The sequence below is a fragment of the Cupressus sempervirens genome, chromosome 3 (assembly GCF_028749045.1).
Source record: "Cupressus sempervirens isolate cs-2001-9-10 chromosome 3, ASM2874904v1, whole genome shotgun sequence".
NCBI classification, from domain to species: domain Eukaryota; kingdom Viridiplantae; phylum Streptophyta; class Pinopsida; order Cupressales; family Cupressaceae; genus Cupressus; species Cupressus sempervirens.
In genome coordinates, this window is record NC_143120.1 from 648803650 (window position 1) to 648818192 (window position 14543).

The 14543-nt window shown below is 33.9% G+C and overlaps 1 protein-coding gene across 5 annotated transcripts in view; it reads left to right on the plus strand.

The window, feature by feature from the left end:
• The window catches only part of LOC149568370 (glycerol-3-phosphate acyltransferase 9-like), a 175030-nt gene that overhangs the window by 32137 nt on the left and 128350 nt on the right, over positions 1 to 14543 (plus strand). For all 5 annotated transcript variants that reach the window (XR_016362551.1, XM_089821310.1, XM_089821311.1 and 2 more), the window contains 2 exons: positions 600 to 718; positions 7786 to 7885. Coding sequence is in view for 4 of the 5 variants with exons in the window: in XM_089821310.1 (XP_089677436.1) it covers positions 600 to 718; positions 7786 to 7885 (219 nt within the window). In the remaining variant the exon portion in view is untranslated. The remainder of the gene's footprint in view (positions 1 to 599; positions 719 to 7785; positions 7886 to 14543) is intronic.

Sequence of the window (14543 nt, forward strand, 5' to 3'; positions counted from 1 at the left end):
AAAAAATAACAAATTGATATCTAAACTACTAGCCTTAACTTGGCCTAGTTGCAAGATTTTCCAAATCCTTTTGAAGAACTAGAATGCACTAAAAAGAATGGAAGATATAAAAATGGCAAGCTATTAATAAATTTGCAATGCAAAGTATATACATTTTTAATGCTTGGTAGGAAGTATGGGGAGATGATGCAAATGTTTTGTCCCAGTCCTGGTGTCCCCAGGACATCCCCATTCTAGAAACACCCACAAAAATGCTGGGGTGTCTTCACGGAACTCTGAAATTTCTTCTTCAAGAAGATGAATATAACTGCTCCGAGTTACTTGAGTTCCATTTTGACAACTTCCTTTTGGAGAAATTGCTGCCATGAGCTGGGAATTTGAGCTACTAAACCTAAGTGTCCACATAGTGCTGCGTCCTAGATCTTAACCATCTGTGGACCTTTATGGATCTAAATTGACCAGAAACCAGCACCAAATTGCTTTTTTTACCAAACTTTAACTTTTGTTTTTAAGGTGAAATGATATTCCCCCTTTTTGCAATTAAACTGATTTTCTTTTGTATAAATATGTTTATGATTTTTTCTGCAATTGATTTGCAGGATTCTTTTACACGTTGCTTCAAGTCAAATCCCCCAGAACCATGGAACTGGAATCTTTATTTATTTCCTCTTTGGTGCCTAGGAGTATTAGTTCGATATTTGATCCTCTTTCCTGTAAGGTAAGATAAGAAAGCCTCTCCTTGACTCCACTCTGTTTTATTGCAATATGGACAACTTTTAATGGTAATAGTCAAACTGTTTGCACCATTTCTTGCCACTGGGTTTATTTATTTCTTTTTCTTTAGACAAATTTCTAGACTATCATAATGATTTCTTTCAAGTTTCTCATGTTTTAAGTTGGAAATGTTCAATTTATATCAAATAATTGTAAAAATGTTTCTTTTGTTGGTCTTGCAATCTAAGTCACAAGGTTCGAATTCGAATTCGAGTTTGTGAAGTGTAAAATTCGAATGATATTGGGAAGAGTAAAATTTGGAAAAAAAATTGAATTAAATTTGTCTTATATAATTTTAATTATTTGTAAATATATGCAATATATCCCATAAATTATCAAAATAATTAAAATTGCTAGATAGATTGCAACAATTTCTAAATTTACTGGCAGTAGAAAAACGTTTCCAGTTTTTTGTGTTCCAGTAACTGCAGATTTCAGAGAAAAATCGATTAAAAAACCCAAAAAACGGATGTCAAATGTTGAATAGCATTTTCTAATCTTTTACAGCAATAGAAATGCATTTCCGATTTTAACCATTCAAATAAGTGCGAATTTGAGCGAATATCTTACAAAAAATTAAAACTCAGTGTTGATGTTTGGTAGCTTTAGTAGGATAAACCTGTGATATATATATATATATATATATATATATATATATATATGTATATATATATAATGAATAGACATATCTCCTCTTGGTTTATGAGATATATATATATATATATATATATATATATATATATATATATATAATGAATAGACATAGCTCCTCTTGGTTTATTTCTCATACAAATACAAGAGGTCACTGCCATTTGGAAAACACATATCAATTACATGGCAGTGCTATTACATTTTGTCATGAGCCCTAATAATGATACATAATAGATAATAGCTACAGGATATCATCTATACTTATTCTAATGATATAAGATATAACTAATAAATAAGTATAAAAACATAGTATAAATCAATAAGGAAAAAACAAAAAAATAACATACAAATATATCACTAATATATTTGCAAATATATCATCTCATTCTTATACATGCTTACATTGATTAATTATTGACTACTTAATTATGTTTACTTATGTTTACAAATATTAATAATGAATATAATTTACTAACAGTCCTTAATTAAATAATATATAAATAAATTATAAAATCAATAAATTTGTAATAATAACAGTGATCATAAACTATAATAGCGAATCGGCTTATTCAAAACTTATTTAATATCCATCTAAAATAAACCTGATGGGACATGACCCATACTCCACCCTTTTTGGCATGCATAAAAAGGTAAGAACAATCCATGATAAAAGACGTGGAAGAAGAAAGAAGAAAAAAAAAAACAAAATAAAAATAAAAATAATTATATATATATAAAAGATATTAAAATGGCGGGAGGTTACCATACTAAGTGGGATAAGAACTTGTATATCACTGAAGGAAGAACATTTATGAAATTCGTCACCTTGCATTGGATCATTGCACAAAAAGTCAAACCAAAGAACAAGAAATACATCCATTCCTATTTTAAGGGAAAAACTAAGTAGTGCTGCAAAACCCGAAATTATAGGGGGACATAAATTCTAGCCAAGCAAATTGGATGGCCAAACTACTAAAAAGGTATGGGGATAAGGTAAGGTGGTAAAGATTTATTATTTAGAAGTGATTTTTAAAAAATTGAAGTATTATATTTATTAAAATATATGCCTTTTAGTTTTAGCGATATATATATATATATATATAAGTCTTTTAAATAAGGTATTGAATAGGTAAATAAGAATTAAGGAATTTTCTATGGAACTTTATGTGTATGGAACTATAGGTAATAATACATATTAATAATTAGACTTGTACGTATATAAGTTGTTGCAAAGCAATAAGAATGTTTTAACTCAAAATCCTTATTTTCTCACTATAGTTCGAGGGGTTGATAGATGGTGTTGTGTAGGGAAAGACAGAGTAAATCCAGAGTGTGTACTGGTGTCAAGTGCCCTACAACAAGTAAATCCACAATCTCCTTGGAATGATTTTAGGAGAAGAGTAGAGAATTGAGAATTAAGTATGAATTATAAGTTAATTATTATTTATTTTATATATGATGATAATAAAGAGTTAAAGTTCTCTTTGAATGAAATAAGGATAATCTGAGCCGTAATTGAGAATTTTGAAAGAAATTTAGTAGAACCCTATTAGGGATCATTTCATATTTGAAAAAAAGAGCTTATAAACAATATATTTGCATCAAATGTCTTATGATATTGGGTAGCAAGAGCTCCTGCAAGAGACATTCATCAGAGTTGTTTCACATGGATAGTAACACAGAATTGTTTTGGTCACAGTTGTGTATTAAGTCATTAACTGTAAAAAGAAATCACTTTTCTCTAATGAACACTTTTGAAAGGACATTTCTTGATATCTGAACTTGTATTTGAGAACTAAAGGAACCATAAAGTAGAACTCCAGAGAATTTAAAGAAAGAAGAGCAAAGCCATACTTGCAAGACCACTTCAAATCTGGACCATTGTTTATTATTCTATTAGAGTTGGAAATCGGGGCTACAAAAATTTCTACACAATTGTTTGCTTGTCATTACCATGCTCTTAACATGTTTTATTATAATTATAATGTAACAGTTATCTTGTACCTTTGGGAACATTTAATTCTCTAAAGCTTTTTTTAACAGGGTCACTTTTATTAGTCGCCACACTTTATTAGGTAACATATTCTAATTTGAGGAACGTGAGAATATTGAGAGGCTTATATTTGATCAGCATAACTAATTTTCTGTTTGCAGGTGATCTACACTTAATGCAAAATCTTTATTTTCATGAGTTGTGTAGCTGTATTTATAACTGATATTTGAATTTTCTTTGTCATTACATCAATCAACTCTTAAGTATTAGTGCCCTGTAAACTTAATTTATTCTGCTATCTAATATTTGATTACTTAGAACAATGATCTATCATGAACAATAGTCAATAGTTTTTTCAATAATTGATTAATTTAGGTTAAATTCATCAGCTACAATATTATATCCTTTACAATAGCAGTTGATCATAGAAACAAATGTGAATAACCTAGGAGCAATCAAGAATCCTTTTTCCACTGAAAATTTCCTGAACACTGATGTCCATGTTAAGAGTCACGCTACATGTGGGATGCCAAAGTATCATCCTTACACATGGCTTTCAACTGCAGAATTTCAATGATGATCTGATCTTGTGGTCCCACTAGGAAGAAGAATTTCTTAGCTTATTAATCACAATCGAAATCCAAAGTACATTGCATTAGAACTTAAGCCATCTTAATGCCCCAAAATCTTAATGCAAGTCAAGGTTTTCTATATCAAAGCTCCATGGACTTGGCTAGGACTCAGCAAGGCTGACTTGACTCATGACTTGTGAATCAACAAAAACTTGGCAAAGTGAAAAAACCCAAGAGATTTAGAGATTTTTAGGATTTAAAACTTGTTTCATGCACCCATTGTTGAATAAAACATCATCAAATTCCTCACATACATAAATATCAGTGTAACACTGACATTTGGGGACGTTGGGATGCTAGGATGAGTTTTTGGGATAGGGGGACAAAAGGCCTTAATTTTGGGCGGGGGAGGGGGGATGGGGGAAGGTGGTGGGGGGGGGAGGGGTGAGGGTGTTGTATGCTATAGATATTATACATAGAACTTGAATTGCTAGTTATGAGATGATGTTTCAATATAACATACTAAATTGAAATACTTGAACATAGCAAAATTGCAATATGAACCATAACCATTGAACATTCAACCTATTACATACCTAATATTAACATTCAAATGTCAAAATTCAAATTATTAGTATATAGGATTTATATTAGTACACTTCTATCAAATATCATTAAGATGATTACAATGAGTAGCATGGTATGAATCATGATCAATATCAAACTGAGTACATAATCATGTCAAAATGTAGTGAAGGGAGGCCTCTAATCATCCTCCAAGACAAAGTCCTCATAATCGGAACTACTGGATTCCTCACTATTAAGATCTGCCAAAGGAACACCAACCAACCCTCCTTTTGTGTCATCTGTAGTCTTGTCCTCATCAATCTGAGTTAGACCCTTTGGTTCTACATCCCATTGTGTTGCTGGGCTCTCCTTGCACACACGTGCTTGCGATTCGTGATGCGCAAGGCATTGGGTACAACAACTAGCTTCTTCACTCTCTTAGAGGTTAGTCTATTCCTCTTAATAGAGTGGATGAAGCTATAATAGACCAATTCCTATTTGCAACTGAAGAACTATAAATGTGAGATAGAAATTGAATGGCCAGTGTGGTAATCTTTGACCTTTGTAATCCATGACATTTCCACCACAAAATCAGATGCTTTTGTGCCATAGTTTTGATATCCATCTTTGTCATATTCGAGTAATTTGTAACATAGCAAAATTCATCATGAACTAGAATCATTGAACATTCAACATAGTAACATATGTTGAAGTTTGTAGGTGCGATAGAGATCTCTATCACTGATTTTATGAGAGAAATTTGTTTGCTATGACCATTATGGTCATCTTCAACTGAAAGAGATGTTTGTGAGAATATTTAAGTTAATATAACATAAAAAGACATACATCATATGTCATGCGAAGAGGCATGTGCATGGAATTGTGAAGTGTTGTGTGTGTGGAAATATGAAGGGTCTTATTTTTTGGGCTCTAAGAGACCTTCGTGTGAAATATGAAGAGTCTTATGCAATCTATTTATGTGATTGCTTGCTATATTATAAATAAATCAAGTGGAATGCCATGTACTTGTATTTCATGATGACTAAAAGATATTTTGTTGGTGTGGTTGGGTTTTTCCCTTCAAGTGGAAGGGTTTTCCCTGGATAAATTTGCGAGTCTTTTGTGTATTGTTCTTTTAACTCTTCTTTGTTGTTGTTTATCTAATATCTAGGCTATAACATTAGCAACATAATGTCATAAACATATTTAATAGTAGAACTAGAGTTGCTAAACTCTAAATAGTAAATAAAGAATATTGAATTACAAGTTACCTATAAGAGTGACAAATTTCATCCACTTAGAGTGAATCTCGCCAGCAGTATTAACATCATACATCTTAGCAATGCACTTAAAGGACCCTGCTTTCACTTCATCATTCCTAAAGTGGTGTAACTCTACTAGACTTAGACATGCACCAAGTTGGGATTCAATGCATAGGCAACAATATGCAATGTAGCGTTCAACATCTCCAATCTATGCTAAATGATTTGTTGAATGTGCTCATTGTAGAAGGCTAAAGTGGAGTCCTTCTCTCATGCAACATCCCTTATCCGGCCAAGCATAGAATCAATACACTCATACAACTCTCGAAGGGTAGGTGCATTCTCATCACTCTATTTGATCACCTGGAAAACTGGAGTAATAATGGAGATTGTATTTTGCATCACTCCAAAATTGATGGCTCTTCACCATCTCCGCCACCCTCTTCCTTGCTTTGTCTCAGCCTCAGCCCACCGATTCCATTCTTGTGTTGTAACCATGAGTTGTAGTGAATTTTGCAACTCAAGCATTCTCTCCATGAGAATGTAATACGATGCATATCCAGTCTCAACTGGTTTCAAGAAGTCCTTTGAGAAGCTCCCAAAGAGCGCATATGAAGTGTGGTAGTTACAGATGAATATCTACACCTCTCGCACCATTGACCACTCCTTTAATTGAGTCAATCTTCCCCATGTTGCAGATGAATTTCTATGCATCTCTCGCACCATAAACTACTCCTCTAATCAAGTCAATCTTACCCAGGTCCTTGAGTGCATTGTTCATGACATGCACACAACATGGAGTCCAAATATGTCTACAGGCTGCCTCAACAAGCTTCCTTGTAGCTTTGCACATATGTGCTAAACCTCATCAATAAACTCCCCAAGGATGTGAAACTGAAAATCAACATGATTTTGATGCTTTGAACAAAATTGCCCTTCAAAGTATGAGCCCTTTGTGTATGTAACTATGATGTTGATGAGTGGACGATGGCTAATGTTCATCCACCTATCCATATCTATGTTGCAACTGAACTCTATTTAGCATGCCTTCGTTTGCTCGATCAAAATGATGACCTTATTATATGTGCTCATTTGATGGCACAAATGATGCAGCCTCCCCTCTTCCCCCCTCCCCCCTCCCCCCTTTGCCATGACAAACATCATCTCCTTATTGTAAGGAGATTGATCTAGATGCAATGGCATGCCATTGGCAAAGAACCTACGAATGGCTTGCCTTACTGATACCATGTAATGGTAATTGTATATTCAATAATGAAAATGGAGTTTAGAATATATAGACAATTACATTACGATGCTTCTAAAAGAAGCAAAACGTAAACAGAGATTGGAAATAGAAACTACCTAAATTAAAACGATGATCATTAAAGAAATATTATATTATTTTAATATAAATTTTATTTATTAATAAAGCATCTCATAAATCCCTAATTCGGAACTAGGTACTATAATCAGAAATTAACATGTAAGAATTTACGAGGAAAACTTTAAAATGGTAAAGCAAAAACTCTGCTGGAATTTAAACACACTAAATCACAACATATGTGTCTCATAATACAGCGTTGGATACCTCAATGACAGTCTAGAACATCATTAATAATAAAGTATCATAATCCAAGTCCAATATGTAGTCAAGGTACCAACACTTGGGGCCTTACATAGTGTCTTCATCATTTGACTTTTTGAATTGTTATGGTAATTAACAGTTATCATAGCCAAGCACAAACGGTGCATATAATAAGATGGTGGATTATATTTTTTCTACTAAATTACTTAATTTGGTTATTATTTGAGACAATTATTTATTTCTCATTTTCATAACAAGTATTTCTAATTTGGTTTTTACGTAGAGTAATATATTTGCCATGCAATTATGATTTGAAGAATTAAATTCTGAATCATTTGTTTCTTGGTATTGTTTTTCTCTTACAAAGTGCTAAATATGCAGGGTTATGCTTTTGGCAGCAGGATGGGGGATATTCCTTTCATTATTCATTCCCGTTCATTTTATTTTGAAAAATCAGGATAAAGTTCAGCGGCAATTGGAGGTTAGTTTAACAACTTGTTGAACTATTCATATTCCTCTATGAAGATGAGTTCACATAAAATACAAGGGGAAATGGTAAAAAGAAATAAAAATGAAACTTTGTTGTTAAGATATTTTGATTGGTATATATGTAAATTCTATTAATATAAAGATAATTACATACTTATGAATGAAGTCAAATTGCACCCACAATTCAGTCTCCATAGCTGAGAGATTCATTACAAGAAACCCCTCAAATAAACTTTAACAGGTTGGGGTGAACCTGAGGAAACAGCCAACCAAGAAACCAATGAATAGGTGCCTACAAGTGCAAATGATCTCAATACAAAAGCATTACAAAGAGGCAATTTTACTCACAAACGAGCTCATATAGAGTTCTAAACAAAATATTGCCAAAGAGTCGAAGCATAATCATGATCCATAATAAAAATAAGAGAAATTACAACCATCAAGAGCCCTAACCTACACAATTTTTGCCACCCATAGGGACGACCACAACAAGCTGCTTGCATTTTTACTGCGAAATGGGTGTCCTCTTTGTTGTCTTGACATCCCCTACACGCCTATTTGGTTCAACACAGCTGGGGCCTTTGCAAGTCTACCAGCCCTGATGTATTTGATGAGGAAAAAATGGTTGAAGCTGTTCATGCCAATTCATGCTGTGACTCTTGTTACTTTGTCCTCATCCGCATTCCAAAGAACAAAGGATTGTAGAGGAGTGAATTGGCCTGCATGCATGCACACCCCCAACAAAGCAAAAGCTTTGCTTGGTCTTGCATTGATAAGAAGAGACCATCTCAACGTGCCATTCTTCACGAACACACTGCAACATTGATCAGGTGGTTTCCACCTTAGACACTAATTTGAAACACCATACCATGAATAGAGAGGAAATGTCTACATTGGTGGGATAAAAATACTTGGCGTCCAAAAAGCCATCACCTAGAATGATTCACATTTGCATCATGAAATTATCTTCTTTTGTGAGAAACATTTCTCAATCTTCTTGAAATTTTTCTCTAGAATGTTATATTATGCACAGAGGGAGAAGTTGGTTTGCATCTTCTCGAAAACCACCTCTCCAAACCTATAGCATAGGCACACATGGTTTGTAAAATGAGAAAAATCGAAGCTTTGATGGAAATGATAAATGATGGGATCTTCTCTAGGAGTGCGAGCTGCTCACATGCATGCCACCTAATGGCTCATAAATGGTATGGATAGCTGTTTGTTAAGGTTGTAGCTTCTGTCGGATTGAATTGACCTAGAGATAATCCCTCTATGGTCATTGGTTAATTATAAATAAGACAAACACGCGCGCGTGCACACACACACACACACAATATTTTTAATTAATAATTAATTTATAACACAATATTTTTAATTAATAATTAATTTATAAATTATCAAAGAGACATGTCTCTTCTACAAATATTTATATAACATTCAAATCTGCAATTGGAACACACTGATATAATGGCAGTGTTATTACATTTGCAGAAGCGATCCTTGTTACTCAACATGGTATGAGAGCTAGGCTGTAAATGTAAATATAAATAAAAGAGAGAGGACAAATTGTGTAAGTTGCCGCACTTGGTAATCTTTGACACCAATTATTAGAGTGAAGATAGAAGTTCAATCAGAACTTGTCATAAAAATATATGCGATTCCATATGGTCATTGAAAGGCATGAAACCGTGGTTATTTAATAAAGTGAAGTGCAAGGTATTGCATCATATGGTCCTGTGATCAATAGCTATGATAGGAAATGAATCTATCAATAATGGCCGTAATATTCACTAGACTTAGGGCATTATCCCATCTGTCTCTTTGCAGCCGCCACTAAGTAATTTACTGCCATTCAATTAGAGAGTCACAGTCAGGAATATTATAACGCAAGTACACAAGACACCAAAGCTAAAAGGGAATAAATAAAACCAGATTATCTGAATCTATTTTGACGATCTCAATAGGACCAATCTAAACTCTATTATTATTCTAATCCACGAGTTCTATTCTTTCGGGCTTTAGAAGAAACATGGAGAATGAATGACCAGGTTATTGCTACGTTACTATGTAGTACTTGAAACAACAATTGTATTAAGGAAGGAATAATATTGATCACGTGTTCATATGTAGTGTTGAGGTCCTGTATCATCTTGCCAACCAAATCTTGGGGAGTTTATTATCATTTGAATATCAAACTCCTTTACCCCATCAATATGATGTCAACACTCAATTTTCATCATCAGTGGACCTGCTTTTACAGAGTTATAGAATTTTTCGTTGTATTATGCATGAGATCATTCTCCCATATCTTGGACTTACCATTTAGGATGAGCAATTATGTTGTTTGGGAATCCATTTCCTCCTCTCTCAACTAGAGAAAATTACATCACAAGTAATGCAGACACATGATAATCATAAAATACTTTGACAACACCAAAAAAATTCTGTCTCTTTTCCTTCTTGAGAGTATAATTTTTGATGGTAGGTCATTAGGGAAGCAGAGTCTAATAGCAAGCCATGATGTCAGGGGTAAAGGGTTCCAGAATAAGAATGAAAATCAACATTCATTCCTTATACAAGTCCAGGCACATATGACTTTGCTTTCCCCACTATTATTATAGCTCATCTTCTTCTCCATGATATCACATTTGAAGAACTTACAGTCCTGTTCTAGATATTCCCCACACATTAAAGAATCAGGACCAGCCTGCTATAACACCAAATTCAGATTTTAATATGTTATCAGTTATTGTAAACAAAAAATTGGCATGGGCAGATTTGACACACATTCAGTCACTTCTTGTCATGCTTTTCCCTCTCTTTCATGAGGCTTATTATTGAAGTACCAATTGAATGATTGGTTTTTGCACAATTTGGATACATGCTGAATGTTTACATCTGCACTAATTCCAGGTATTGATTTATGTTAGCACCCATTTCATTTTCAGCAACCCCAAATAAGAGTATGCATGTGGTAAAGACTTTAAGCAATTCATTATGGCCGAGTATAATACCGTAGGCCTCATAATATATTGCAGCGATCATATTGGTTATAGCACCTGCTATATGTGTATTAAATCTTAGATGGAAGACTAATGAAAAATTGATGACCAAGTTATATAATTGTCAAAGGCCTTCTCCATTAAAAGATATAGTCTTCAATTAAAAGAAGTAAGAAAGGACAGTTGAAATTGTAATGAGCAGCAAGTATATCTATTGGGACATTACATAATCCAATCAAATATCTTCCCTAGGCACATTACAAGGATTTAAACAGAAATCACCAAGTATTGATTACAGGGATTGAACACATAAACGAAGAAGAGAAAAGGACAAGATTCCCTTGATGAGGTGATTTAATGGATGCTAATTGACATGTAAATTAGAGGATTGTTAGCTTCCTATAAACTTGGGCATAGGATTGCAGAACCTATCATAAATAATGCAAATATCCAAAGTTGTCAAAAGTTCACTTGATCTAACATGACACATATTGACCCTACTGTTTAGGAAAGCTAGCATCATGTCTCAAAGGGAAAATTTAGGGCAATTTCATGCGGATGACATTAAATTTGAGGAGAAAACTCTCTTTGGTGTCGCTAAAATTGTGTGTCAATTCAGAAGTATATATATAAGAGTGGGAATTTTACATTGCGTGGGGGTGAATAATGACCTCAACCATTGTTTCATTTCCAGTGAAGGCATTTTCTGATTTGATGCATACGGACCTTCATTGGAGCATTTATATCAAGGATGTTGATGTACAGATAAGTATTTATTATCTTTGAATATTACACTTATTTGTTTATTATAGTCTCTTGCTTATATGTATGAATAATAAGTCATGTGCCTTTATGCACTCTTGTTCCATTCTTTTGGTCTCTAGGGCTGCTCTTGCAAGAAGAGAAGAATGATGCCTTAGGTATGCTGCCAAGGCATTAGTGCAGAACTTGATCTATGAGTTTTTCGAGGAAAAATATCTTCGATGATTGGGACTATGTGAGATGAGTATTTTTCTATATTAAGAGGGAGTATGACACTTCTTCAAGGCAACATAGGAGTTTAGAAGATTGATACTCAGAGAGGGTCTAAAAATACATGTGTGTGATTGCATGATTTTGATGGCCCTACTCTGTGTACATCATGAGGAAGTAACTACTTATCACCAATGTAACATCCAGATTTTCCGGGTCTAAATTAACATCTAACAAATGCATAGAATAAGGTTATAACTTCGATTCCATAAGAAGGCAGTTACATCATTCATGTTCATGTGAAGAAGATATATCATTAAAGTCAGCTAGACAAAAATTTCTTAACTAAATACTTGAAATACCTTTTAATGAAACTACTTCAGAAATTGAAATTACATACCTCGGAAAAATTGAGACTGAAAATCATCTAAGTATACTTCTGCAACCACCCTGGTTAGTCCACAAATATACTATAACAATTTCTCAAATCGACTGCTATCTCAAAAATCATTTGATGAATACCACTAAATACCAATATAACTTAAATTAGGGCATCACATATCATCTTACCAATTAGGGCATCAATTACCATCGGTTTATTTAGGGCTTTTGGTACTGCTTTACCACTTAGGGCTTCTGCGACCATGGATTCAATTTACGGCTTCCACGACAACGGATTTTATCTAGGGTTTTCGTGACGACGGATTCAATTTAGGGCTTCCGAAACCACGGATTCAACTAGGGTTTTCGATACCACGGATTCAGTTAGGACTTCCAATACCACCATATCAATTAAGGTTCCAGCGGTCACACAATCAATTAGGGCTTAAGATTTCTTTTCCTTTCGATTGCTTATCTGTGACAATTTCTCAAGATTAGATAATTACTTATATTCAATATTCATTTATATGAAGTAAAATGATGATAACAATGAAATACCTCAATTTAATCTTACATTCTCATAAACAAAAATGATAATACTTGTTTCCGATAAACAATTGATTTCATGGCTTATCTCTGTTTGACGCATATCTAACATCATGAGAGAGGTGAAACATTGCCAGGGGCTTTACCGCGCAACCTCAGACCACAATATATCCCCACATGATCTCTAACGAGAAAGGCCCTCCCTACTCGGAATTGACAGGGCACATCATTCCATCCACTGGGCTTCCTGGTAATTAACTCACCGTACAACTTGGCAATAGGAGATCACCATAACAGGAATTTGCATGAGCTATTAATTCATAATAAAAGATAAATAATGAAATGTCCTAACTGTTACTGGTTCATATTATTGATGATTCCTTTCTCACACCTCATCACCCATCTTTTGGCTACACAGTTGGGTGAGTCCCAGGTACCCGGAATTCTTAGAGTAGACAACTCCATTTATTCAAGAAGTTTACATACAATCATCATTTCACATTCTGTGATTATATTCTTTAAAGATCATAAAATTGTCAACATTATTCACAACAAACTTCATGAGTGGTACATGCATGAGCTTATGCATTGTTTATATTATTATTTATTAAAATTTAAATATCTTTCGTGTTTGCAGTTATATCTACAACTCACCATTCTCAGGCCATCAAGCCAGTGATTCCTTGGTGCCTTCAAATTATTTTCACATGGATACTTTACACCTTCTATACCCTATATTGGCATTTATGCTGGGTGAAATCCTTGGGTACTATTTTTCAGTATCTCATTACCCGTTATTTGTAATATATCAAAATGCATTTATTTACCATCAGAAATAATAACATTTCGGCCATTGATCTTACATGAATTAGAGAAATCTCATATTTGGATGTGTATTTGAACAAAGGAAACACCGGACTTATGTATAAGTCAGAATAACACCAAGGGAAATTGAATGATCTACAAGATATTTGACAGACTTGAGCATTAGTTATTGACAAACTATTACAATGTAAAACAATTGCTTGCAAAGGTCACGACAAACATTTTTTAAAGAACACAATAAACTTGAAGAGATTATGACCGGCTTTTATCATTGTATTATATCACAATTAAGCAAGTGGCAAACTTTTAAATGAAATACGATATGCATCGAGCACAGATCGATGTCTTATATCACACAGGAAGAACGACACACTTTGCAGAGTAAAAACAAAGAACTTATATACAGCTTGGGTCTTATGGCCGGCTCAGTATTCATAAAAGCAATGGAAAGTAACACGAGTTTTAAAGGTAGACTCTTACGTGAATTTTTGCCACTAATGCCTGAGAAGTGTCTATGTTTGAATAATCCCGCCTCTCTTGCTTAGAGACCTGCGGTAGATGAAATTGGGTGTCTGTAAAATAAAAGACTGGCCCTGAACTCTCTTACGGCAGGTAGAGAGACTTGATCCTTGCTTGGCTATGGACAGGGAGATGCGAGTGCAGTAGGAAAAGAATGAGATCATTATCTGAAACTAAGTTTGCAATTTCCTTCTTATGTTGGAAGCCGTGAGTCCCCAATCCGTGTGAATAAAAATGATGAAAAGAATGAGTCCAAGCACTCGGAAAGCTTCTAATATAAAGATGATCTTGGCTAATCGACTTCCAGCAGTTACAAGAAACCATCAAATTTTTAAAAGAAATAAAGTTGAAAAAAATAAATATACAATTCAAATTGTCAACAATTAAATTGATCTCCACGCCAAG